This window comes from Bubalus bubalis, chromosome 5 (genome assembly GCF_019923935.1).
Source record: "Bubalus bubalis isolate 160015118507 breed Murrah chromosome 5, NDDB_SH_1, whole genome shotgun sequence".
Taxonomy (NCBI): domain Eukaryota; kingdom Metazoa; phylum Chordata; class Mammalia; order Artiodactyla; family Bovidae; genus Bubalus; species Bubalus bubalis.
Window position 1 is genome coordinate 99,666,352 of NC_059161.1, and position 27,788 is coordinate 99,694,139.

Below are 27,788 nucleotides of genomic sequence, written 5' to 3' on the forward strand. Positions count from 1 at the left end.
TGAGTTTAAGTAGGTTCCATTTGTTTCTTTTTTTCCCCATTACTCTAGGAGTTGTATCAAAAAATATTTTGCTGAAACTTATGTGAAAGAGTGTTCTTACTTATTTTATTTTTGTGTATGGTGTTAAAGAATGTTCTACTCTCATTCTTTTAAAAGTAGCTGTCTAGTTTTCCCAGAACCATTTATTGAAGAGACTGTATTTTCTCCATTGTATATTCTTGCCTCTTTTGTCATGCATTAGTTGAGCTTATGTATGTGAGTTTACTTCTAGTTTTTCTATCCTGTTCCATTGATCTGTATTTCTACCTTTGTGCCATACTGTTTTGATTACTGTAGTTTTGTAGTATAGTGTGAAATAAGGAAGCCTAATTCCTCCAGCTCTTTTTCTTTCCAAAGATTGCTTTGGCTATTCAGGGTCTTTGTGTTTCCATACAAGTTCAATTTTTTTTTGTTCTAGTTCTGTGAAATATGGCATTGGTATTTTGATATGGATTGTATTGAATCTGTAGGTTGCCTTGGGTGTATAGTCATTTTGACAATATTGATTCTTCCAATCCAAGAACATGTTTTGTCTTTCCATCTTTGATTTCTTTCATCAGTGTCTTATGGTTTTTAGAGTACAGGTTTTTTGCCTCCTTAGGTAGGTTTATTCCTAGGTATTTTATACTTTTGATGCTATGATAAATGAGTTTGTTTCTTAAATTTCTCTTTCTGATATTTTCATTGTCAAAGAGTCAGACACGACTCTTTGTGACTGAACTGAACTGAATGTGTATAAATATAATAGAATTCTGTGTATTAATTTTGTATTCTGCAACTGTACCAAATTAATTGATGAGCTCTAGTAGCTCTCTGGTAGCATCTTTAGGATTTTCTACATATAGTATAATGTCATCTGCAAATAGTGACAGTTTTACTTATTCTTTTTCAAGCTGAATTTATTGCATTTCTTTATCTCCTCTGAATGCCATGGCCAGGACTTCCAAAATTGAATAAAGCTGGTGAGAGTGGACATTGTTGTCTTCTTTGTGACATTAGAGGAAACAGCTTTTGTCTGTTGAGTATGATTTTAACTGTGGGTTTGTCATATGTATCCTTTATTATATTGATGTATGTTCCCTCTTTGCCCACTTTCTGGGTTTTTTTTTTTTTTTAATTATATATGGCTATTGAGTTTTTGTCAGAAGGTTTTTCTGCATCTATTGAGATAATCTTATGATTTTTTTACTCTTTAACTTGTTGATATGGTATATCATACTTAAGTATTTGTATATATTGAAGAATCCTTGCATATCTGGGATAAATGCCACTTGATGGTATATGATTCTTTTAATTCGATTCATTATTTTCAGTTTGCTAGAATTTTGCTGAGGATTTTTGCATCTATATTAATCACTGTTATTGACCTATAATTTTATTTTTTTGTGATATCTTCATCTGATTTTGGTACCAGAGCGTTGGTGGCCTCACAGAATAAGTTTGGGAATATTCTTTCTTCTGCAATTTCTTTGGAATAGTTTCATAAGGATAGATGTTAACTCCTCTCTAAATGTTTGATGGAATTTGCCCATGAAGCCATTTTGTCCTGGACTTTTATTTATTGATAGACTTTTAATTACACTTTCAATTTCAGTACATATGATTGGTCTTCATATTTTCTATCTCTTTCTGTTTCAGTCTTGGAAGGTTGTAACTTTCTAAGAATTTGTCCATTTCTTCTAGGTTGTCCACTTTTTTTTTTTTTTTTTTGCATATAGTTGCTTATAATAGTCTCTTATGATCCTGTGTATTTCTGTGGTGTCTGTTTTAATTTCTTATTTGTCATTTCTAATGTGAATGATTTGAGTCCTCTCCCATTTTTCTTGATGAGTCTGGCTAAATGTTTATAATCTTATCTTTTCAAATAAACAGCTTTTAGTTTCATTGATCTTTGCTATTGTTTTCTTTGTCTCTATTTCATTTATTTCTATTATGATCTTTATGTTTTCTTTCCTTTTACTATTTTCAGTAAAAGGAAATTACTGAAATTTTCTTGTTCTTTCTCTAGTTACTTTATGTATTAAGTTGTTGTTGTTGTTCAGCCACCCAGTTGTGTCCAACTCTTTGGGACCCCATGGACTAGAGCACGTCAGGCCTCCCTGTCCTTCTCCATCTGCTGGAGTTTTCCCAAGTTCACATGCATTGCATTGATGATGCCATCCAGCCATCTCATCCTCTGATGCTGTCTTCTCCTTCTGCCCTCAATCTTTCCCAGCATCAGGGACTTTTCTAGTAAGTCAGCTGTTCACATCAGGTGACTAAAATACTGGAGCTTCAGCTTCAGCATCAGTCTTTCCAATGAATATTCAGAGTTGACTTCCTTTAAGATTGACTGGTTTGATCTCCTTGCTGTCCAAGGGACTCTCAGGAGTCTTCTCCAGCATCACAGTTTGAAGGCCTCAATTCTTTGGCATTCTGCCTTCCTCATAGTCTAGCTCTCACAACTGTATGTGACCACTGGGAAGAACATAGCTTTGACCATATAGACGTTTGTTGGCAGAGTGATGTCTCTGATTTTCAACACATTGTCTAGGTTTGTCATACCTTTGCATATATATGTCATACTCATACTGCTGTATAGTCTTGAGTAACTGTATAATCCCAGTTGCTTTTTCAATTCCCTCTGATGTGTATAAACAGTCACCCAAGCAAACTATTCTCATTCTTCTCACTCCCTTGTGTTTCCCCACTACCATCACCTAAAGTAGAAGAAGGGGAGAGAAAAAGAGAGAAAAATATCATAGTTCTTCCTTTGACAGAAGTACTCAGCCTATGGGTGGGAACTTCTGAGTTTGGTGGGAGAATTTGTAACTCTACTAATTTTGAATATTTACATGTGAGTGAGTATAGAAAAGAAGACCATTATGTTGATAAAGAGGGAAAAAATCTGATGTGACTAGAGAAATGGTTTGAAAAGATAGAGGCACAATTAAAGGCTAAAATTAACCTTTCTTTCTCACCTGGAAAGTAAAGTCAATATCACTACTTGCATAAGCCATTTAATTAATTCTTTGGCTACATTTAGACTGTTTATGGGGATTCCCTGGTGGCTCAGACAGTAAAGAATTTGCCAGCAATGCAGGAGACGTGGGTTCAATCCCTAGATTGGGAAGATCCCCTGGAGAAGGAAATGGCAACCCACTCTAGTATTCTTGCCTAGAGAATTTCATGGACAGAGGAGCTGCAGTCCATGGGGTCACAAAGAGTCGGACATGACTGAATGATTAACACTTTATGTCTATCCTACATGTTTTTTTCCCCTTTATTTCATTATTTGATCATTACTCTGCTTGCATTTAAATGTTCTATTCTTCCTGGTCCAGTTTTGGAAAGTTGTACCTTTCTAAGAATTTGTCCATTTCTTCCACGTTGTCCTTTTTGTTGGCATATAATTGTTGATAGTAGTCTCTTATGATCCTTTGTATTTCTGTGTTGTCTGTTGTGATCTCTCCACTTTTATTTCTAATTTTATTGATTTGATTTTTCTCCCTTTGTTTCTTGATGAGTCTGGCTAATGGTTTGTCAATTTTATTTATCCTTTCAAAGAACCAGCTTTTGGCTTTGTTGATTTTTGCTATGGTCTCTTTTGCATTTATTTCTGCTCTAAGTTTTAAGATTTCTTTCCTTCTACTAACCCTGGGGTTCTTCACTTCTTCCTTTTCTAGTTGCTTTAGGTGTAGAGTTACGTTATTTATTCGACTTTTTTCTTGTTTCTTGAAGTATGCCTGTATTGCTATGAACTTTCCCCTTAGGACTGCTTTTACCGTGTCCCACAGGTTTTGGGTTGTTGTGTTTTCATTTTCATTCGTTTCTATGCAAATTTTGATTTCTTTTTTGATTTCTTCCGTGATTTGTTGGCTATTCAGCAGTGTGTTGTTCAGCCTCCATATGTTGGAATTTTTAATAGTTTTTCTCCTGTAATTGAGATCTAATCTTACTGCATTGTGGTCAGAAAAGATGCTTGGAATGATTTCTATTTTTTTGAATTTACCAAGGCTAGCTTTATGGCCCAGGATGTGATCTATCCTGGAGAAGGTTCCATGTGCGCTTGAGAAAAAGGTGAAATTCATTGTTTTGGGATGAAATGTCCTATAGATATCAATTAGGTCTAACTGGTCTATTGTATCATTTAAAGTTTATGTTTCCTTGTTAATTTTCTGTTTAGTTGATCTATCCATAGGTGTGAGTGGGGTATTAAAGTCTCCCACTATTATTGTGTTATTGTTAATTTCTCCTTTCATACTTGTTAGCATTTGTCTTACATATTGCAGTGCTCCCGTATTGGGTGCATATATATTTATAATTGTTATATCTTCTTCTTGGATTGATCCTTTGATCATTATGTAGTGACCATCTTTGTCTCTCTTCACAGCCTTTGTTTTAAAGTCTATTTTATCTGATATGAGTATTGCTACTCCTGCTTTCTTTTGGTCCCTATTTGCATGGAAAATCTTTTTCCAGCCCTTCACTTTCAGTCTGTATGTGTCCCCTGTTTTGAGGTAGGTCTCTTGTAGACAGCATATGTAGGGGTCTTGTTTTTGTATCCATTCATCCAGTCTTTGTCTTTTGGTTGGGGCATTCAACCCATTTACGTTTAAGGTAATTACTGATAAGTATGATCCCATTGCCATTTACTTTATTGTTTTGGGTTCAAATTTATACACCGTTTTTGTGTTTCCTGTCTAGAGAATATCCTTTAGTATTTGTTGGAGAGCTGGTTTGGTGGTGCTGAATTCTCTCAGCTTTTGCTTGTCTGTAAAGCTTTTGATTTCTCCTTCATATTTGAATGAGATCCTTGCTGGGTACAATAATCTGGGCTGTAGGTTATTTTCTTTCATCACTTTAAGTATGTCTTGCCATTCCCTCCTGGCTTGAAGAGTTTCTATTGAAAGATCAGCTGTTATCCTTATGGGAATTCCCTTGTGTGTTATTTGTTGTTTTTCCCTTGCTGCTTTTAATATTTGTTCTTTGTGTTTGATCTTTGTTAATTTGATTAATATATGTCTTGGGGTGTTTCACCTTGGGTTTATCCTGTTTGGGACTCTCTGGGTTTCTTGGACTTGGGTGATTATTTCCTTCCCCATTTTAGGGAAGTTTTCAACTATTATCTCCTCAAGTATTTTCTCATGGTCTTTCTTTTTGTCTTCTTCTTCTGGGACCCTTATGATTCGAATGTAGTAGCATTTAATATTGTAGAAAATCTTAACAGACCCACCACAAGCACGGAAATGGAAACTGTAATCAAAAATCTTCCAGCAAACAAAAGCCCAGGTCCAGACGGCTTCACAGCTGAATTCTACCAAAAATTTAGAGAAGAGCTAACACCTATCCTGCTCAAACTCTTCAGAAAATTGCAGAGGAAGGTAAACTTCCAAACTCATTCTATGAGGCCACCATCACCCTAATAGCAAAACCTGACAAAGATGCCACAAAAAAAGAAAACTACAGGCCAATATCACTGATGAACATAGATGCAAAAATCCTTAACAAAATTCTAGCAATCAGAATCCAACAACACATTAAAAAGATCATACACCATGACCAAGTGGGCTTCATCCCAGGGATGCAAAGATTCTTCAATATCCCCAAATCAATCAATGTAATACACCACATTAACAAATTGAAAAATAAAAACCATATGATTATCTCAATAGATGCAGAAAAAGCCTTTGACAAAATTCAACATCCATTTATGATAAAAACTCTCCAGAAAGCAGGAATAGAAGGAACATACCTCAACATAATCAAAGCTATATATGACAAACCCACAGCAAACATTATCCTCAATGGTGAAAAATTGAAAGCATTTCCTCTAAAGTCAGGAACAAGACAAGGGTGCCCACTTTCACCATTACTATTCAACATAGTTTTGGAAGTTTTGGCCACAGCAATCAGAGCAGAAAAAGAAATAAAAGGAATCCAAATTGGAAAAGAAGAAGTAAAACTCTCACTATTTGCAGATGACATGATCCTCTACATAGAAAACCTTAAAGACTCCACCAGAAAATTACTAGAACTAATCAATGATTATAGTAAAGTGGCAGGATATAAAATTAACACACAGAAATCCCTTGCATTCCTATACACTAATAATGAGAAAACAGAAAGAGAAATTAAGGAAACAATTTCATTCACCAATGCAACTGAAAGAATAAAATACTTAGGAATATACCTACCTAAAGAAACTAAAGACCTATATATAGAAAACTATAAAACACTGGTGAAAGAAATCAAAGAGGACACTAACAGATGGAGAAATATACCATGTTCATGGATTGGAAGAATCAATATAGTGAAAATGAGTATACGACCCAAAGCAATCTATAGATTCAATGCAATCCCTATAAAGCTACCAACAGTATTCTTCACAGAGCTAGAATAAGTAATTTCACAATTTGTATGGAAATGCAAAAAACCTCAATTAGCCAAAGCTATCTTGAGAAAGAAGAATGGAATTGGAGGAATTAACCTACCTGACTTCAGGCTCTACTACAAAGCCACAGTTATCAAGACAGTATGGTACTGGCACAAAGACAGAAATATAGATCAATGGAACAAAATAGAAAGCCCAGAGATAAATCCACGCACATATGGACACCTTATCTTTGAGAAAGGAGGCAAAAATATACAATGGATTAAAGACAATCTCTTTAACAAGTGGTGCTGGGAAAACTGGTCAACCACTTGTAAAAAAATGAAACTAGAACACTTTCCAACACCATACACAAAAATAAACTCAAAATGGATTAAAGACCTAAACGTAAGACCAGAAACTATAAAACTCCTAGAGGAGAACATAGGCAAAACACTCTCCGACATACATCACAGCAGGATCCTCTATGACCCACCTCCCAGAATATTGGAAATAAAAGCAAAAAGAAACAAATGGGACCTAATTAACCTTAAAAGCTTCTGCACATCAAAGGAAACTATTAGCAAGGTGAAAAGACAGCCTTCAGAATGGGAGAAGATAATAGCAAATGAAGCAACTGACAAACAACTAATCTCGAGAATATACAAGCAACTCCTACAGCTCAACTCCAGAAAAATAAATGACCCAATCAAAAAATGGGCCAAAGAACTAAATAGACATTTCTCCAAAGAAGACATACAGATGGCTAACAAACGCATGAAAAGATGCTCAACATCACTCATTATCAGAGAAATGCAAATCAAAACCCTATGAGGTACCATTTCACACCAGTCAGAATGGCTGCGATCCAAAAGTCTACAAGTAATAAATGCTGGAGAGGGTGTGGAGAAAAGGGAACCCTCTTACACTGTTGGTGGGAATGCAAACTAGTACAGCCACTATGGAGAACAGTGTGGAGATTCCTTAAACAACTGGAAATAGAACTGCCATATGATCCAGCAATCCCACTGCTGGGCATATACACTGAGGAAACCAGAAGGGAAGGAGACACGTGTACCCCAATGTTCATCGCAGCACTGTTTATAATAGCCAGGACATGGAAGCAACCTAGATGTCCCTCAGCAGATGAATGGATAAGAAAGCGGTGGTACATATACACAATGGAGTATTACTCAGCCATTAAAAAGAATACATTTGAATCAGTTCTAATGAGATGGATGAAACTGGAGCCTATTATACAGAGTGAAGTAAGCTAGAAAGCAAAACACCAATAGAGTATACTAACACATATATATGGAATTTAGAAAGATGGTAACAATAACCTGGTATATGAGACAGCAGAAGAGACACTGATGTATAGAACAGTCTTATGGACTCTGTGGGAGAGGGAGAGTGTGGGGAGATTTGGGAGAATGGCATTGAAACATGTATACTATCATGTATGAAACGAGTTGCCAGTCCAGGTTCGATGCACGATACTGGATGCTTGGGGCTGGTGCACTGGGACGACCCAGAGGGATGGTACAGGGAAGGAGGTGGGAGGGGGGTTCAGGATGGGGAACACATGTATACCTGTGGCGGATTCATTTCGATATTTGGCAAAACCAATACAAGGGAAAAGGGAACCCTCTTACACTGTTGGTGGGAATGCAAACTAGTACAGCCACTATGGAGAACAGTGTGGAGATTCCCTGAACAACTGGAAATAGAACTGCCTTATGATCCAGCAAGCCCACTGCTGGGCATACACACTGAGGAAACCAGAAGGGAAAGAGACACATGTACCCCAATGTTCATCGCAGCACTGTTTATAATAGCCAGGACATGGAAGCAACCTAGATGTCCCTCAGCAGATGAATGGATAAGAAAGCAGTGGTACATATACACAATGGAGTATTACTCAGCCATTAAAAAGAATACATTTGAATCAGTTCTAATGAGGTGGATGAAACTGGAGCCTATTATACAGAGTGAAGTAAGCCAGAAAGAAAAACACCAATAGAGTATACTAACACATATATATGGAATTTAGAAAGATGGTAACAATAACCCTGTGTACGAGACAGCAAAAGAGACACTGATGTATAGATCAGTCTTATGGACTGTGTGCGAGAGGGAGAGGGTGGGGAGATTTGGGAGAATGGCATTGAAACATTTATAATATCATGTATGAAACGAGTTGCCAGTCCAGGTTTGATGCACGATACTGGATGCTTGGGGCTGGTGCACTGGGACGACCCAGAGGGAGGGTATGGGGCGGGAGGAGGGAGGAGGGTTCAGGATGGGGAGCACGGGTATACCTGTGGTGGATTCATTTCGATGTTTGGCAAAACTAATACAATATTGTAAAGTTTAAAAAAAAATGTTCTATTCTTGTTATGTGGATATGAATCATTTAATTCTGTGGAGATCTTGAATATATTTTTTATGGTTCTTTTCTAATTGTTCTATTATATTTTTTCTGCAAGTTATTGTATTAGTTGACTTTATTAGGTTAATTTATTGGCCTTTCCTGTTATCTCAGGTGATGAAGAATCCACCTGCAATGCAGGAGACCCTGGTTCAATTCCTGGGTTGGGAAGATCCCCTGGAGAAGGGATAGGCTACCCACTCCAGTTTTCATGGGCCTCTCTTGTGGTTCAGATGGTAAAGAATCCACCTGCAATGCAGGACACCTGGGTTTGATCCCTGGTTTGGGGAGATCCCCTGGAGGAGGGCATGGCAACCCACTGTAGTATTCTTGCCTTAAGAATCCCCATGGACAAAGGAGCCTGGCAGGCTACAGTCCACGGGGTTGCAAAGAGTCGGACACAACTGAGCAACTAAGCACACAAACAGATTAATTTGTTAACATTGCTTACACATTTTCTGATTCCTGGCTGTGAGATCACATTTTACAGAGTACTCTTCAGAGTGTCTCGATCTGGGATCAGTCTTGCCTAGGATAGCTGCTTGTCTATTTCTTTCTCTTGGTGTCCTTTCTCAACCCTGACGAAAGAGAAATTTTTCTTATATTGAATGAGTTATATGTTCAGTAATCTATATTTTGTATCATTAAAATATAATTTCCCCTCATATGGAGGGGAAATAATTTCTGTTATCTTGAAATGAAGAGTCTAAATTATGTGACATATAATACCTAGACTAATTATAATATTGTTTAACTTAACAAATCAATGTACTAGCAGTTTTATCTCATAGAGTACTTTAGGAACAAAAAAGACCAGAACTGTTTTTAAGGGGTCCAAACTCTTACACCAAATATAGATATTAATATAGTGACTTGCTCTTATATAAGAAAACATATATGGATAAGAAATCTGCTGAAATGGAAAGTATTAACTATATGACAGCAGTGAACTTATGGATGACTTTTCCTTTTTTGACATTCCAGAATTTCTATATTTTTTTAAAGAGTATGTAATTTTTGTATGTATTCTAAATAAATTTAAAAACCATACAACTCGTATAGAACCCCATTAAAGTACCTGATTGTCTATGAACAAAGTTAAAACTTCTCAAATAAATATCCCCAAAGATCTTCACACATCTGTTCCCAAATTGCTCCTCTTCTTATCCCCCTTTTTATTTTCTTATGTTATGTTATTTTTTTTTAATTGTTTTATTATGCTTTATCTAGTCCAGTCTTATACCTTATCCTTGACAGAGATACTACTAACTTGTATGTTTTAGAAATTGAAACACATTTTTGCAGGGTTGTTTTCCTAGGTACAAGAGTCTGGTTCTTTTGGTCCATTGTCTTGCTGAGTTTCCTTGGGATCCTGGCTGCCTACACAACATTGCTACTGGTGAGTAATGTTTCCCATTTTCCCCACTCCCTTCCTGAGTAGCCTCATGAATTGCTCTGTCAGTAGTATGGTTCCCAGTTCGTGCTGGGAGCCATAAGATTGCTCCTGGCAGAGTTCAGATTTGCATCAGCTACTTGAATATTAGGGAGAAAGGAGAGATGTGCGGAATAGACTTGTGCTGGTAGAGGGTGTGTCTTTCCACTTTGACCCTTTGTAAGGGTGCCAGAACATCCTTATTCTCTTCCTGTGTTTCATGGCTTATTTTCTGACTCACATAGTATTGTCATTTTAGATGTTCATACTTTCATATGGTAGTACTTCTGCACATTGATCTACTCATTTCATAGGTTGTCTCCCAAGAATCAGTCTTTCTGTGGCTTACAAATTACCTAGTGTGCTAAACCTGTTTACTCAGTTCAGTTCAGTTCCGTCACTCAGTCGTGTCCGACTCTTTGTGACCCCATGAATCACAGCACGCCAGGCCTCCCTGTCCATCACCAACTCCCGGAGTTCACTCAGATTCACGCCCATCGAGTCCGTGATGCCACCCAGACATCTCATCCTCTGTCGTCCCCTTCTCCTCCTGCCCCCAATCCCTCCCAGCATCAGAGTCTTTTCCAATGAGTCAGCTCTTCGTATGAGGTGGCCAAAGTACTGGAGTTTCAGCTTTAGCATCATTCCCTCCAAAGAAATCCCAGGGCTGATCTCCTTCATAATGGACTGGTTGGATCTCCTTGCAGTCCAAGGGACTCTCAAGAGTCTTCTCCAACACCACAGTTCAAAAGCATCAATTCTTTGGCGCTCAGCCTTCCTCAGTGATCAATGCAAAGAAATAGAGGAAAACAACAGAATGGGAAAGACTAGAGATCTCCTCAAGAAAATTAAAGATGCCAAGGGAACATGTCATGCAAAGATGGGCTCGATAAAGGACAGAAATGGTATGGATCTAACAGAAGCAGAAGATATTAAGAAGAGGTGGCAAGAATACACAGAAGAACTGTACAAAAAATATCTTCACGACCCAGATAATCACGATGGTGTGATCACTGACCTAGAGCCAGACATCCTGGAATGTGAAGTCCAGTGGGCCTTAGACAGCATCACTACGAACAAAGCTAGTGGAGGTGATGAAATTCCAGTTGAGCTATTTCAAATCCTGAAAGATGATGCTGTGAAAGTGCTGCATTCAATATGCCAGCAAATTTGGAAAACTCAGCAGTGGCCACAGGACTGGAAAAGGTCAGTTTTCATTCCAATCCCAAAGAAAGGCAATGCCAAAGAATGCTCAAACTACCGCACAATTGCACTTATCTCACATGCTAGTAAATAATGCTCAAAATTCTCCAAGCCAGGCTTCAGCAATATGTGAACTGTGAACTTCCTGATGTTCAAGCTGGTTTTAGAAAAGGCAGAGGAACCAGAGATCAAATTGCCAACATCCACTGGATCATGGAAAAAGCAAGAGAGTTCCAGAAAAACAGCTAGTCCCCTGGTCAGGTTCCAAGTACATTTTAGCAAATATCTTTATGCAATAGAGACACCACCTGTTTCCTGACATAGTAGTGTCATGTAGTGTGAGAAATTCACACTAGACATAGTAGTGTCACCTAGTATGAAAAAATTGAGACCAGGCAGCAGAGGAGCCTGCAGAAGTGGAAAGCTTATGGAAGACTAACTTTTAGGTTACTGGAATTTTTCAGTGCCCACTTGAAAATAGGACATAAGTATCTTGCTCTGATTCCATAATTCCTTGTCCCCACTGATAGCCTGTCTGATACTAAAGAACCCAACCCCCAAATCAGTTTCCATTTGCATAAATATTTATTTCAGCAAAATGTATTAATCATTATATGAGTGATAAGTACTGAGGTTACAGAGAACAAAGAGGTGTAGTTTTTGTTTTCATACAGGGTGCCTCAAATAGAGAGGTGTGAGAAAGTTACAATGCTCCTTAATTCAATGAGTTTAGAATCTATTAGGGAAGTAAGTCATAGACAAAAATAACCAACACAGAGCATTATAATGGTCATTGCTGCTGCTGCTGCTGCTAAGTTGCTTCAGTCGTGTCCGACTCTGTGCAACCCCATAGACGGCAGCCCACCAGGCTCCCCCATCCCTGGGATTCTCCAGGCAAGAACACTGGAGTGGGTTGCCATTTCCTTCTCCAATGCATGAAAGTGAAAAGTGAAAATGAAGTTGCTTAGTCATGTCTGACCCTTAGCGACCCCATGGACTGCAGCCTACCAGGCTCCTCTGCCCATGGGAGTTTCCAGGCAAGAGTACTGGAGTGGGGTGCCATTGCCTTCTCCATAATTGTCATTAGTGAGACCTAAAAAAGTTCTGCCTGGGTTCTGAGAAGGAAGACCTTCAGTCAAGAGGATTAAGTGATGCTTCGAGGAAGAGGTGGCACAGGAGGGGCATCTTGAAAGGATGTTGGATTTAGACATGTGTTTATGGGAGAGGGGAAGAAAGTCGAGATCATGGGAATTTCACGACAGATTCAGCAAGACAGAGATAGGGATAAATGGGGTTCGACTAAATAAGAGCGAAGAATCGTACTGTTAGCATGTAGAGGATATTGAAGAGAAATGAAGTATATGACTAAAACAATAGGCTTGTGATAGATTTTAGAAAGCCTGAAAAGTATGCTAAGACACATGGTATAAATCAGATTTCTAGTTAGTATTATCATTCTGAAAGTCATTGCATGGAGAGTGTCTGTAGAGAGAAATAGTGAGAAACTTTTACTTTTAATGAGGAAAATGCAGATGAATGATGTGTTTGGGGCAAGAATCTGGCCACTGAAATGTACTGCACTCATACATAATCAAAATAAAATGGTTTAGGTAACTTCTAAGACGGACTTCCAGTGTCCAATAAGCCATGCTTTTTTTTTTTTTTTTAAACAACCTTGTACTCGAGGCTACCTCTTTAAGTTCTATTTCTGCTTTAAGTTATTTTGTAACCTTGACAGAGTCATTTAACTCTTCTGAGCCTGTTTCTTCTTTCAAATGAGAATTATTTCTTTCAAATGAGATAGTTAATAAATTTACATTTTATAAGGCTTGATTAAGTACAAGTAAATGGCCTGGTGGCTCAATTGGTAAAGAATCCGCCTGCAATGCAGGAGACTCAGATTTGATCCTTGGGTGGAAATATCTGCTAGAGAAAGAAATGGCAAATCCACTCCAGTATTCCTGCATAGAATAGACAGAGAAGCCTGGTGGGCTACAGTCCATGAGGTCGCAAGAATCAGGCATGACTTAGCGACTAAACCACCACCACCACCAAAGTACAAATAAAATCATATCCATAAAATTATTTTGAAAAAAAGGTGATTGCCTTATACAGTCAAATTCTCAATATCCTAAGTATCTGAAGACTCCAGTTTTCAATCTGCGTCTCCACACTGACTTGGTGATGACTTAGATTTAGATTCAAATCTAATCTAGATTTATTGACTAATACCTATGTTAACAATAGTGCTTAACAGTTGTAAAAAAAAAAAAGCTTTTAAAAATTATGTACGTATTTGGCTGCGTTTGGGTCTTAGTTGCATCATTCAGGATCTTTCATGGAGGTGCATGAACTCTCTAGCTGTGGTGTATGGGCTAAGTTGTTCCTCTTTGTGTGGGATCTTAGTTCCCCTACCAGGGATCAAACCCCTGCATAACAAGGCAGATTCTAAACCACTGGACCACCAAGGAAGTCCCCAAAAAGAAATTTTAAATGACCCTTGGAAGGGCTGGCCCCTGACCTCTGTTCCCTCACTCGTGTCTCTATGTAATACCACTAATAAGCTCCATCACAGGGAAAAGAAAATTGTAGGAACTCAGGAATATCTGTGTACTGATTGTCACAGAATCCCAGAGAAGATAATAATAAATTCTCTCTGGGTTGCTGGTGAAAGTTATGACTAGGAGGTGACATATGAACTGTGTTTGAAGGGAGAGCTATTTAGGCAGAGGGACAGGGTGGCAATCTCTTAGATGCTGAAAAGAGCAGGTGTATCAATGGCACCCCACTCCAGTACTCTTGCCTGGAAAATCCCATGGACGGAGGAGCCTGGGAGGCTGCAGTCCATGGGGTCACTAAGAGTCGGACACAACTGAGTGACTTCACTTTCACTTTTCACTTTCATGCATTGGAGAAGGAAATGGCAACCCACTCCAGTGTTCTTGCCTGGAGAATCCCAGGGATGGGGGAGTCTGGTAGGCTACCATCTATGGGGTCGCACAGAGTTGGACACGACTGAAGTGACTTAGCATAGCATCAAGAAGTGAAGATAATCCAGACTGTGTAAGGAATTTTGAGTTCAGAACAGTGTTTCGGGTAGTATCTTGGTGATTTCAAAACAATCTCTTCTTTCTTGTTTTTTCAGGTGCTTGGATTTTTGTTGTGTTGGGAAAAAAATCAACTATACCTGCACTGGTATCATAAGGTAAGACATTTGAATCTTCATAAAAGACCTGAGATCAGGGCTGAATGTGCCTCTTTGGCACTAAGGGTTAAATGCAGAGCTTCCCCTTTCTTTGCCTCCCTTAGAAAGAAGCAATCTGGTTACACGAAGTTTCAACTAAAATCAGTTTCCAACAGATGAAACTGGCTTACCAACCAAACTGAACCCAAACTTAATTTTTTCCCACTACTCCATGTTAAAACTCACTCTGTGACTCTGTTCTCTCTATCCCCATAAAATCTTGGGCAAGCTCCATTATTTTCCCAGTCCTTTAGAGTCACAAGAACTTTCTTATTTCAGTCATTAAGAATTTCAATTAATTGTAGTAGACTGAACTGCAACTTTATGAGACTTTTCCCTCCCCCTGTTTCACATGACCCAGGCCTGGGAACCTGCAGTGATGGAAAGAGTATGATTGTCTTTTACCTTTATTCCAGTGTATGGATCAGGGGAAGGAGCGATAGGTGAAAAAACACAGTCCCACAAGGAGGAGTTACTTTCATCAGGACCAAGTAGATGCAGTTTTTGGCTCTTAATCCTGTGGCTTTTTCCTTGCGTATTTTCAAACACCTTACCACTGAGAACCTTGACTGCAACTCTCTTGGTACACTCAATACTTGTCTTCCTATACTCCCTGAAATTTCTTTGTTGAGGTCCTTTGACTATCCCTTAGTTTAGAACCATTTAAAATTACACTAGAAGGGAAGTGGGTGAAATGAGTTGGGAGCTTGGGATTGACATATATACACTATTAATAACAGTGTATAAGTTAGATAACTAATGAGAACCTACCATTTAGCCCAGGGAATTCTAATTAGTGCTCTGTTGCAACCTAAATGGGAAAGAAATCCAAAAAGGAGGGGATATATGTCTACATATAGCTGATTCAATTTGGTGTATGGTAGAAACTAACACAACATTGTGAAGCAACTATATTCTGATAAAAACTTTTAAAATTAAATAAATTAAAAAATGAAGTTATACTAGCAGTAACAAAGGATCCATATCTGGTATGAAGAAGCAGGCATCACTGACCCAACATCTGAAGACATGCAGCTCATTTCCAACATTTCCTCCCTTGTCTAGTTCTGCCATGGGCTTGAGCATCTCCAGCACAGACTCTTGCTATTTATAGACTTTTTCAGGCATGGTTTTGATAACATTCTTTGTGTTTTCTCAAATCAAGGAACATGTCAAACTCTGAGTGGTTGCCTTAAATTTCCTTTTACTCAAAAGGGAAGTATGAACTGAAAATATAAACTTAAGAATTAGGATGAATGGAAATTAAAGTCATAGGATCATACAGGGATACAAGAAATTGAAGACTGAACATATAAGCCGTACTGAGATTCCCACAGGTTTTGGAGTTGGGACACATGAGCAGTTTGTCACTACCAAGGGTCCCTGTGGGTTAAAACATTCTGATTACCATTCCAGGCTTTGTGTCTATTACAGAAACCATGCTTACCTTGCCTCTGGCAGTGAGCGCTGCTACTTGGCCTCTGCCACAGCAGAATCTCATCATTGCCTTTGAACTCAGGAAGCCCATTTCTGTGGCAGCACCTCTCACCTTTATCCAGGCATAAAGCATGGCCACTCCAGTGCTTTTCAAGGATGCTGACACTTTCCTCACCAATGTGTTTCTCAGTGTCTTCTGAAACCTCCCATAGAGCCCAATATGAAGCAGGTTAGCTTATCACAGGTGATATTAATATCATTCCAGTAACCTTTTCTAAATAAATCATTGGATTTTTTCTTCCACATTACACCAAGAAATTGCTGACATCCTAATTTTATAAAGCATGGGCTACTATTGAGCCAAAGTTTCAGATAACTGAGCAATTAGAACCTCTTTGAGATGCATATTACCTGCTGCTGCTGCTGCTGCTAGGTCGGTTTTGCTGCTGCTGCTACTGCTAAGTTGCTTCAGTTGTGTCCGACTCTGTGCGACCCCATAGACAGCAGCCCACCAGACTCCTCTGTCCCTGGGATTCTCCAGGCAAGAATACTGGACTGGGTTGCCATTTCCTTCTCCAATGCATGCATGCATGCTAAGTTGCTTCAGTCATGTCCGAATCTGTGCAACCCTATGGACAGCAGCCCACCAGGCTCCTCTGTCCACGGGATTCTTTAGGCAAGAATACTGGAGGCATAATACCTAGATGCTGGTATATTGAATTCAGAGTCTTTGATAAATGCACACATATCAATAAATCCAGGCTGATTTAATATTACTTTATTTTCTCCTTGTCTAGCATCCTTAATATTACATTTTCCCCCCTCCTTGGCTAGCATCCTTTGAATTCATTCTTACACATTTTCTACAGGGTTTTGTTAAAATGCTTTCATCTCTTGAGGTATTGTGCGATCTAATTGCTGTTATGAATCCATAGCCAATGAAAAGTGGTGAAACTGGATATGAGAAGAGTTGAAATACCCTTGTTAGATAACTAATTTGGTTAGGCCTTTAAACCTGTTAACTTTAAATCTTCCTGGCAGGGGAGTTTCTTTAGGGCTTGGAATTTCGGTGTGAAAATAGTAAACCTGGGTTGTCCCATATTGTCCCTCCCTTGCTTCTCCTACATAGTCCAAAAGTCTGTTCTTTACATCTGTGTCTCTTTTGCTGTCTTGATATAGGGTCATCGTTACTGTCTTCCTAAATTCTATATATATGCTTTAATACACTGCATTGGTGTTTCTCATTCTGGCTTACTTTTACTCTGTATAATAGGCTCCAGTTTCATTCACCTCATTAGAACTGAGGTTCTTTTTTTTTTTAATAGCTGAGTAATATTCCATTGTGTATATATACAACTTCCTTATCTATTCATCTGCCTATGGACATCTAGGTTGCTCCCATGCCCTAGCTATTGTAAACAGTGCTGCGATGAGTATGGGGTACATGTGTCTCTTTCAGTTCTGGTTTCCTTGGTGTGTATGCATAGCGGTGGGATTGCTGGGTTGTATGGCAGTTCTATTTCCAGTATTGGATGGGGTGAGGAGAGGGGTGGGAGGGGGTTTCAGGATAGTGGGGCACATGTACACCGATGGCTGATTCATGACAACGTATGGCAAAAACCACGACACTATTGTAAAGTAATTACCTCCAATTAAATAAGTAAAAAAGCAATCACATAACTAAACCAAAAAAAAAAAAGAGAGAAGAAGAAATCTGGGAGGAAAGGATTAGTACCAGGCCTAATAGTGTATTGCCTTCTGCCTAGGCATGTTCAGAGAGCAATGAATGATCTCAATCAAAACTCTATAAATAGCTAATAACCCAACCTCCTAATAAATGTACTAAAGATATTTATTAGCCAAAATACAATGGAGAGTCCTTATCTATGGAAATTTCTATACAACAGGATTCTAACCTGTTGCATCTAGGTTGCTTGCAATAAATAAACCTGGAATTTATGGATTTGTAAGTGGGAGGCATGGCTGCTTGAAGTTGTATAGTTAACAGAATATATGAGAAAAGGATCCACCATAACTCAAAGATTCCTTCTGTGGAGAAATGTTTCCACATACTTTGCTCAGAACACACCTCACATTTTAAGTCCCAGACCAGAATGTATCCTAATATAAGAGAGGAAAGACCTTTATATGAGTACCTACATTTCACAGATTTCTCCAAGGAAAATTGTTTTATCTGTACCTTGTGTGTGTGCGTGCATGTGTGCTAAGTTGCTTAATGCCTTAAATCGTTAGTAAAGCTTCGTGTTGAGTAAGATCACAGAATCACATGAGATTCATGTGAGTCTGATTTGCCTATTAAAGTTTGTATTGTGATGCATTTTTTGCTGATAAGTTATTTAAGATTTTCACATCTATGTGGATCTATATATAAAAGAGTTTGGACTGTAGTTTTTGCTTCCTATAATGTCCCTGTTGGCTTCAAAAAACAAGTTAGAGAAAATTCCCTCTTTATTCTCTGGGAGAGTTTGTTAAAGTTGAAATATTTCTTCCTTAAATGTTTGAAAAATTAACCATTGAAGGCAGCAAGACCCAGAGTTATTTTGTGAGTTATTTAAGATACAGAATTATGGAAGGGAGGAAACCAAGCACTGTCTAGGAGCAACACAGATGTAGAAAACTGTCTATTTGAAGGGAAGAAGTAAAAATTATATCTTCTTGGTCTCAGTGTTTACCTATGGCTATATATAGTTTTCTGGCCAGCAGGTTTTTTCATCTGTTCACCAAATATTTATAGAAAATTTACTGTGTCAGACATTCTAAAGACACCAAATATATAATCATAAACAAATATCATCCCTGATCTCATGAAGCTTATAGTCTATTTGGGGAAAACATATATTGAACAAAATGCTGTTTACCTGAGATTGTATTGAGTCATATTAAAAAAAAAAACTGAATATTTATAATGCTTATTTTTGAAACTGAATGAGACCTGCCAAGCAATGTTGAGGGCCAAGCAGATATGGAGATAATAAATCAATAAAGGAATCAGACCACATAGCTGTGTAGGCTTTTTTTTTTTTTTCAGCCATGCTGCATAAAGCAGAAAGGATGGTAAATTATTAGATCCATGTACTGGCAACCCACTCCAGTACTCTTGGCTGGAAAATCCCATGGATGGAGGAGCCTCAGAGGCTACAGTCCATGGGGTGGCAAAGAGCCGGACATGACTGAGCAACTTCACTTCACTGTTAAAGAATGGTTAGATTAAAAAGATGAGGTAATGAGGTCCCTGAAATTGTGAGTACATATGTTTCCCAAGGACAGCTCTGATCCAAGTTTAGTGCTTAGAAGTCAAGGTATTCTTTTTATTTCCCCAGATCCTGATTCTGATAACAATTCTGTTTTGCTCACTTTTGTTATGGATTTTATTAACTTACTGGAAAGACAGGTGGCTCACCATTGGGCTGTCACTGCAGGTAAGCACCATCCTATAGTTGTAGCCCTGTCTGTCCAGATGTGTTTAGGCTGACTTTTGAATTTTCCCCCAGATCTTTTCTCCCTACATACACCTGAGCAGCATATCTGTGATGGTTTTGCTTTCGTGGCCTGTGGCCATCTACTTGATCCATTTGGAAGGAGAAGGTATGTCCTGTGGGTGGAACCTTTCCTGATTCTTCCAGCTCTGGCTTTAGCTAGTGTACTTCACTTAACCAAACAAGCCTGGTAGATAGCCAGCACTGTAGCTTTTTGAAATTCATTTAGCTCGTTACTTAGGCATGCTCCTTCTGGTCAAACTCACAACCCTACATGGACTGTCATAGCATTTCTCTGATCAAACATACCTTCTTCTAAAGAAGGATTCTCCTTCTAGAAAAATGAGAATTTCCTCTCTGTTATTACAGGTTGACTGCCTGGGAATAAATTGGAGTAGTTTTAGGGAGGGTAGAGGAAATTTTAATTTTTTTTGAACAATGATGGTACAAGTCATAGTTCTTTTAGGTTGTATTCCAATACTACTATTTTCAACTTAAGAACCAGGTGGAGATATCCCCTGGATACATCCTAGTCCTTCAAAGCAGTCCCTGGTGAGTTCCTGTCACATCTGAGGACTTCCACAGAAGCAGAAATGTCTCCCTCTGCCCCTGTTTCCTCTCCATTCTTTGCCCTAATATTATGGAAACAAAGAATCAGAGCTGTATGTGAAACTATTTTGAGAATGGAGTTATCTCTCAGTGCCCTTACTGAGAAACTAGGAGGGCTTTCTGTCCCTCTTTTTTACTGATGGTTAGATAGGGAGTGCAAGAGTGCAGGAAGGAGAAAACGTAACTGATAGTGCTGCCAGTAGGTGTTCACACATGTGGGTATGTGTATGTGGCCAGTGAATTTTAGGAAACTTTTTTTGGGAGCAAGAACTTAAAGGGGACAATAATGAATTCTTTCTTTTTCATTTCCTGAATTTTAGCTAGAATGAGAAGATTCCAGATTACAAGTATTGAAAGAAAAAGAAACGAGAGGTGTAACATGCACACAAAATTGAGAGGTCAGAGCTGGCAGATCTAAATTTGAAAGTGACATAGGTGGTAATTTTTAAATGTTCAAATGCATAAAATCCTTCGAGTAAAAATCCTCTAAAATAGTAAGTGTTGGGGAATGGCCAGTGATAACAGGTATTATGGTCAGGCTGTATGTGTGTGTGTCTCAAAGAGGGTTGGGAAGAGAGAAGTATCTATTATATACTGAAGATCTGTGACAAGTCAACACTGTCATATCAATTATATGAGATCCATGTTAGTAGCAAAATAGTGCCATTATTCAGAATGAAGAAAATGAAGACCCAAAGAGGTTAAACAATGTGTCTGAGTTATAAAATTAGAAAATAGTAAATTCTGGCTTTGAATGTGGATTTCTTTCAACTAGTGTCTCTTCCACTACCACTCCCTGTCTTCAATACGGGGTATTTTAGGCTGACCTATAAGGGCTTGAGGGCTTTCTCAGAACCAACCAAACTCCTCCTCCTTTTTAGAAGTTATTCCTTAACATTCCCTCTCCTTCTCACCTCCTGTACAATTCATTCCCTTGTAAATTTGCATTTGTAATAATTTTCACTTAATAATAAACTTTTATTTGGATAACACTTTTTTTCATTTTCAAATCACTGAAAGAATACGGGGATGTGACAGAAATTGGCAGTAAATCATTGAGTCTACAGATGCAGCGAACCCATGTACTGAGTATTTACTTGCTGTTCTTTTGAGGATAGTTACTTGCTTGGGATGGTTCTCCATTCTTCCTTTCTTTTTTGTCACTTTCTCCTTCCAACTTTTTCAGCTTTACAAGTGGCTATTGGGTTGCCCTTTGTTCTTATACTTTTGTGTCTCTATGTAGTGCCATTTGGGATTTATTCTGCCTGCGTTCAAGAGAAGGATAAATTAGGGCCCAAGCCAAACTTCTTCGGACATAGAGGTGCACCCATGGTAGGTCTGAGCTTGATGGATGTTGGTGAGTACAGATGTGCATGGGTGTGGAGGGCACATCAGATCCTTGGAACTCCCTGGAAAAGTAAAGGAGTTGACTTGAGATGACAAGAAAAAAAGTTAAATGTAGAGACTGGACTTGAACCCAGGTCACCTAATTCTCTGTCCATTTCTCTTTATTGTGCCTCAGTGACATTGCCTCAGATGAGCAGAGTCTCCAAATCAGATTTGAATAAAGAGCCAAGGGAGCCAAACTCTCTTCCTAAAGTCTTTTCTTACTGGGCCCCCTCCCTACCATAAAAGGGATGTCAGCAGAAAAGACTGTGAGATTAAAGGCCTGATGTCCTTTTCTTCCACAGCTGGGGCCTGAGAATACCATAATGTCCTTTGAGAAAGCTGTTGAATATGGGGCCCATGGACTGGAGAGTGATGTACAAATAAGGTAGGAAAGAAGGGACCAGAGTGGGAGGAGAAAAGACCAGTGGATGACTCCAGCCTGGCCCAAGCTGTAGAGAGAGCAAGCCCTGGGAGTTTCTCCCTTATTCTCCTGGCACATCTACACATAACACAATACATGAATCACTTCTCCTTTACAAACCACATCTCTGCATCTCTACATTCTCAATCACAGGCTTATAAATCACACACTCTATATAGTCTCCACACATAGCTCAAATTTGTCCTCCCTGCAAACATGCTTGCAGCTTACTTCTGTGCACTACCTTAGCAATCTATTTAACATTTCCTAGGCATCGCCTGTATTCCTACTATATCCTTTTTCTGAGTGCAGTGAGAGGCAGATGAGTAAGAGTCGTGCCTAAGAGCTGTTTGCAACTGGTGAAGGAGACATGGCATGTTTACAAATAAACACAGTATAGGACCATTTGTGGTGAGCGCCTTCCAGAGAAGAGTAAGGAAAATGCAGTGGAACCTCAGTGGAGGAGGAAGAGGCCACCTCTTTTGTGAAAAATGATCCGTGTGCTCAGAACAGTGTTTGGGTTGAGACTTGAAGGAAAAATAGTATTTTCCTAAGCAGAGATGGAGAACGAGAATATTCTGGGCAGAAGCAACAGCTTAGTCAAAGGCATCCAAAGGAGAAATAGCAAGTTTGTAGATCCGTGAGCTGGTCTGTATGAATGCCAAAAGTAGTCCACTTTGGGGACGTGAGGGGCCTATGTGAGGGGGAAGGTATGGCTGCAAGGCTTGCTGAGACTGGATCACAGAGATCCCTAAATGTGTACTGGGCAGCCATGGTAGGTTTTAGAGAACACATTAGCTTATTGTTTTAGAAGGACTTATTTGAGAATCTGTGAGGGAGAATCATCATGGCTTTGGGCAGTAGGCTCTAGCAATGTCCAAGGGACAACAAAGGAAGACTTGGATCCTATCAGGGACGAGGACAAATCCCATGCTTTTCTGTAGAATGTATGTCCTTGGGCAGCCGAAAGTAGAGACGAACCTTCGGATGGTTATATTAGAGAATGTGGCATGCATTACTCCCTTCCCAGCCTTCTGTGAGGCAAACAGGAAAGAAATGAACATCCTATTTCACAGTGAAGAACTGTGGTTTGAGCCTGAATTCAAAGAAGAGAAATGTATTGCTGAGGATATAAGGCTAGAATGTACATGATAAAGCCAGAATTAGAACTAGATTTCCTGACCCCAGGAAACACCTAACAGTGGTGTTACCCAGCTGTTCCATGCAAGCTATCTGAATCAGATTGAAACTGGATGTTCTTTCAGAGCTTCTAGGTTCATTGTGCAAGTGCCTCATGGTCATGACCTAATGTGGTCATGGTGCTGAGACAGTGAGTTCCTGGCACATGGACTTTCTCTCTTGTCTTGTGACTTCAACTTCAGTGTCGATGATCCTCCCAACCCTTTAGTTTCTCTGTGTGTTGATGTCTTCATTTCCAGTCTACTTCTACATACCTCCATCATCCATATTGATGGTCATAGTTTACACTTCATCATTAATAAAAATTGCATATCACTCAGTCTAGCCAGAACAGGAATACCGCAGCAGTACCTAGAACAGAAAAATGTAGTATCAAGAATTACTAAGTAGTAAAAAGTTGTTAACTAATAAAAGAGGAAAACAGGACTGTGGAAATGCACAAGTAACTCTATTAGAACTTCTACACATTCTACCCTATTCTTTCCAAGATTTACAAACACATGAAAAAAAATTAAAAACTGGAAAAAATTCACAAAACTTCTGACAGAAGACTCTGAAAGGTGAAGAAATGAAGGTGGACTGGCTGGGTTTATAAGACTAAAGGAACTTGCTAGTATTAAAGCAAGTTTCCCTGTTGGTTATTTTTGTTATTTTCCTCATATATCCTGACATGACCTCTGAAGAGACCTGTACAGAAACACCTACAGCTGCAGAGGGAAAAAAAAAAAAAGCCCCACAAAAATCTGCTTTTTCTAACCAGAGAAATGGCATTAGGGTCACCCAGCAGGCTATAAATGTTTTGACCATACTTGTCCTACTCAGGGCAACACCACAGAAAAGCACTCTCCTCTCTCTCACAGCTTGAGGCTGTGGCCCTGAAGGGTGTGAGCAGATCCCTGTAATGACTTCTGCCCTTATGTCAGAGGTGGTACTCCTCTCCAGTCTCTGCCCACTTAAGAGTAGAGGGAGGATTACTGAGAGACGTTTTCTAGAGAAAGTGATTTTTTTCTGGTAAAATATATTTAGCATAAAACTTACCATGTTAACCATTAAAATTTTTTTTTAATTGGAGGGTAGTTGGGCTTCCCAGGTGGTGCTAGTGGTAAAGAACCCACCTGCCAATGCAGGAGACTTAAGAGATTTGGATTCAATCCCTGAGTTGGGAAGATGCCCTGGAGAAGGGCATGGCAACCCACTCCAGTATTCTTGCCTAGAGAATCCCATGGACAGAGGAGGTTGGCAGGCTACAGTCCATAGGGTTGCAAAGAGTCTGACATGTCTGAAGTGACTTAGCACTCATTGTTGATTTGCAGTGTTGTGTTAGTTTCAGGTGAATCTGGTATACATATACATTTATCTACTTTTTTTAAAAATTTTATTTTATTTTTAAACTTTACATAATTGTATTAGTTTTGCCAAATATCAAAATGAATCCACCACAGGTATACATGTGTTCCCCATCCTGAACCCTCCTCCCTCCTCCCTCCCCATACCATCCCTCTGGGTCGTCCCAGTGCACCAGCCCCAAGCATCCAATATCGTGCATCGAACCTGGACTGGCAACTCGTTTCATACATGATATTTTACATGTTTCAATGCCATTCTCCCAAATCTTCCCACCCTCTCCCTCTCCCACAGAGTCCATAAGACTGTTCTATACATCACTGTCTCTTTTGCTGTCTCGTACACAGGGTTATTGTTACCATCTTTATAAATTCCATATATATGCGTTAGTATACTCTATTGGTGTTTTTCTTTCTGGCTTACTTCACTCTGTATAATAGGCTCCAGTTTCATCCACCTCATTAGAACTGATTCTAATGTATTCTTTTTAATGGCTGAGTAATACTCCATTGTGTATATGTACCACTGCTTTCTTATCCATTCATCTGCTGATGGACATCTAGGTTGCTTCCATGTCCTGGCTATTATAAACAGTGCTGCGATGAACATTGGGGTACACGTGTCTATTTCCCTTCTGGTTTCCCCAGTGTGTATGCCCAGCAGTGGGATTGCTGGATCATAAGGCAGTTCTATTTCCAGTTTTTTAAGGAATCTCCACACTGTTCTCCATAGTGGCTGTACTAGTTTGCATTCCCACCAACAGTGTAAGAGGGTTCCCTTTTCTCCACACCCTCTCCAGCATTTATTACTTGTAGACTTTTGGATCGCAGCCATTCTGACTGGTGTGAAATGGTATGCATTTCTCTGATAATGAGTGATGTTGAGCATCTTTTCATGTGTTTGTTAGCCATCTGTATGTCTTCTTTGGAGAAATGTCTATTTAGTTCTTTGGCCCATTTTTTGATTGGGTCATTTATTTTTCTGGAGTTGAGCTGTAGGAGTTGCTTGTATATTCTCGAGATTAGTTGTTTGTCAGTTGCTTCATTTGCTATTATCTTCTCCCATTCTGAAGGCTGTCTTTTCACCTTGCTAATAGTTTCCTTTGATGTGCAGAAGCTTTTAAGGTTAATTAGGTCCCATTTGTTTATTTTTGCTTTTATTTCCAATATTCTGGGAGGTGGGTCATAGAGGATCCTGCTGTGATGTATGTCAGAGAGTGTTTTGCCTATGTTCTCCTCTAGGAGTTTTATAGTTTCTGGTCTTACGTTTAGGTCTTTAATCCATTTTGAGTTTATTTTTGTGTATGGTGTTAGAAAGTGTTCTAGTTTCATTCTTTTACAAGTGGTTGACCAGAGTTCCCAGCACCACTTGTTAAAGAGATTGTCTTTAATCCATTGTATATTCTTGCCTCCTTTGTCAAAGATAAGGTGTCCATATGTGCATGGATTTATCTCTGGGCTTTCTATTTTGTTCCATTGATCTATATTTCTGTCTTTGTGCCAGTACCATACTGTCTTGATAACTGTGGCTTTGTAGTAGAGCCTGAAGTCAGGCAGGTTGATTCCTCCAGTTCCATTCTTCTTTCTCAAGATCGCTTTGGCTGTTCGAGGTTTTTAGTATTTCCATACAAATTGTGAAATTATTTGTTCTAGCTCTGTGAAGAATACTGTTGGTAGTTTGATAGGGATTACATTGAATCTATAAATTGCTTTGGGTAGTATACTCATTTTCACTATATTGATTCTTCCAATCCATGAACATGGTATATTTCTCCATCTATTAGTGTCCTCTTTGATTTCTTTCACCAGTGTTTTATAGTTTTCTATATATAGGTCTTTAGATTCTTTAGGTAAATATATTCCTAAGTATTTTATTCTTTCCGTTGCAATGGTGAATGGAATTGTTTCCTTAATTTCTCTTTCTGTTTTCTCATTATTAGTGTATAGGAATGCAAGGGATTTCTGTGTGTTGATTTTATATCCTGCAACTTTACTATAGTCGTTGATTAGTTCTAGTAATTTTCTGGTGGAGTCTTTAGGGTTTTCTATGTAGAGGATCATGTCATCTGCAAACAGTGAGAGCTTTACTTCTTCTTTTCCAATTTGGATTCCTTTTATTTCTTTTTCTGATCTGATTGCTGTGGCCAAAACTTCCAAAACTATGTTGAATAGTAATGGTGAAAGTGGGCACCCTTGTCTTGTTCCTGACTTTAGAGGAAATGCTTTCAATTTTTCACCATTGAGGATAATGTTTGCTGTGGGTTTGTCATATATAGCTTTGATGATGTTGAGGTATGTTCCTTCTATTCCTGCTTTCTGGAGAGTTTTGATCATAAATGGATGTTGAATTTTGTCCAAGGCTTTTTCTGCATCTATTGAGATAATCATATGGTTTTTATTTTTCAATTTGTTAATGTGGTGTATTACATTGATTGATTTGCGGATATGGAAGAATCCTTGCATCCCTGGGATAAAGCCCACTTGGTCATGGTGTATGATCTTTCTAATGTGTTGTTGGATTCTGATTGCTAGAATTTTGTTAAGGATTTTTGCATCTATGTTCATCAGTGATATTGGCCTGTAGTTTTCTTTTTTTGTGGGATCTTTGTCAGGTTTTGGTATTAGGGTGATGGTGGCCTCATAGAATGAGTCTGGAAGTTTACCATCCTCTGCAATTTTCTGGAAGGGTTTGAGCAGGATAGGTGTTAGCTCTTCTCTAAATTTTTGGTAGAATTCAGCTGTGAAGCCATCTGGACCTGGGCTTTTGTTTGCCGGAAGATTTCTGATTACAGTTTCAATTTCCGTGCTTGTGATGGGTCTGTTAAGATTTTCTATTTCTTCCTGGTTGAGTTTTGGAAAGTTGTACTTTTCTAAGAATTTGTCCATTTCTTCCACATTGTCCACTTTATTGGCATATAATTGTTGATAGTAGTCTCTTATGATCCTTTGTATTTCTGTGTTGTCTGTTGTGATCTCTCCATTTTCATTTCTAATTTTATTGATTTGATTTTTCTCCCTTTGTTTCTTGATGAGTCTGGCTAATGGTTTGTCAATTTTATTTATCCTTTCAAAGAACCAGCTTTTGGTTTTGTTGATTTTTGCTATGATCTCTTTTGTTTCTTTTGCATTTATTTCTGCTCTAAGTTTTAAGATTTCTTTCCTTCTACTAACCCTGGGGTTCTTCATTTCTT

At 38.7% G+C, this 27,788-nt stretch overlaps 1 protein-coding gene across 1 annotated transcript in view; it reads left to right on the forward strand.

Moving 5' to 3' along the window:
* LOC123333851 (glycerophosphodiester phosphodiesterase domain-containing protein 4-like) overlaps window positions 1-24,082 on the forward strand; it is a 58,188-nt gene extending 34,106 nt beyond the window's left edge. Inside the window, exons 5-11 of the mRNA XM_044943959.2 lie at window positions 10,128-10,221; window positions 14,603-14,662; window positions 19,480-19,578; window positions 19,651-19,744; window positions 20,565-20,642; window positions 21,431-21,576; window positions 21,936-24,082. Coding sequence (XP_044799894.2) covers window positions 10,128-10,221; window positions 14,603-14,662; window positions 19,480-19,578; window positions 19,651-19,744; window positions 20,565-20,642; window positions 21,431-21,576; window positions 21,936-22,022 — 658 coding nt within the window. The 3' untranslated portion in view covers window positions 22,023-24,082. The remainder of the gene's footprint in view (window positions 1-10,127; window positions 10,222-14,602; window positions 14,663-19,479; window positions 19,579-19,650; window positions 19,745-20,564; window positions 20,643-21,430; window positions 21,577-21,935) is intronic.
* Window positions 24,083-27,788: the final 3,706 nt, after the last annotated feature.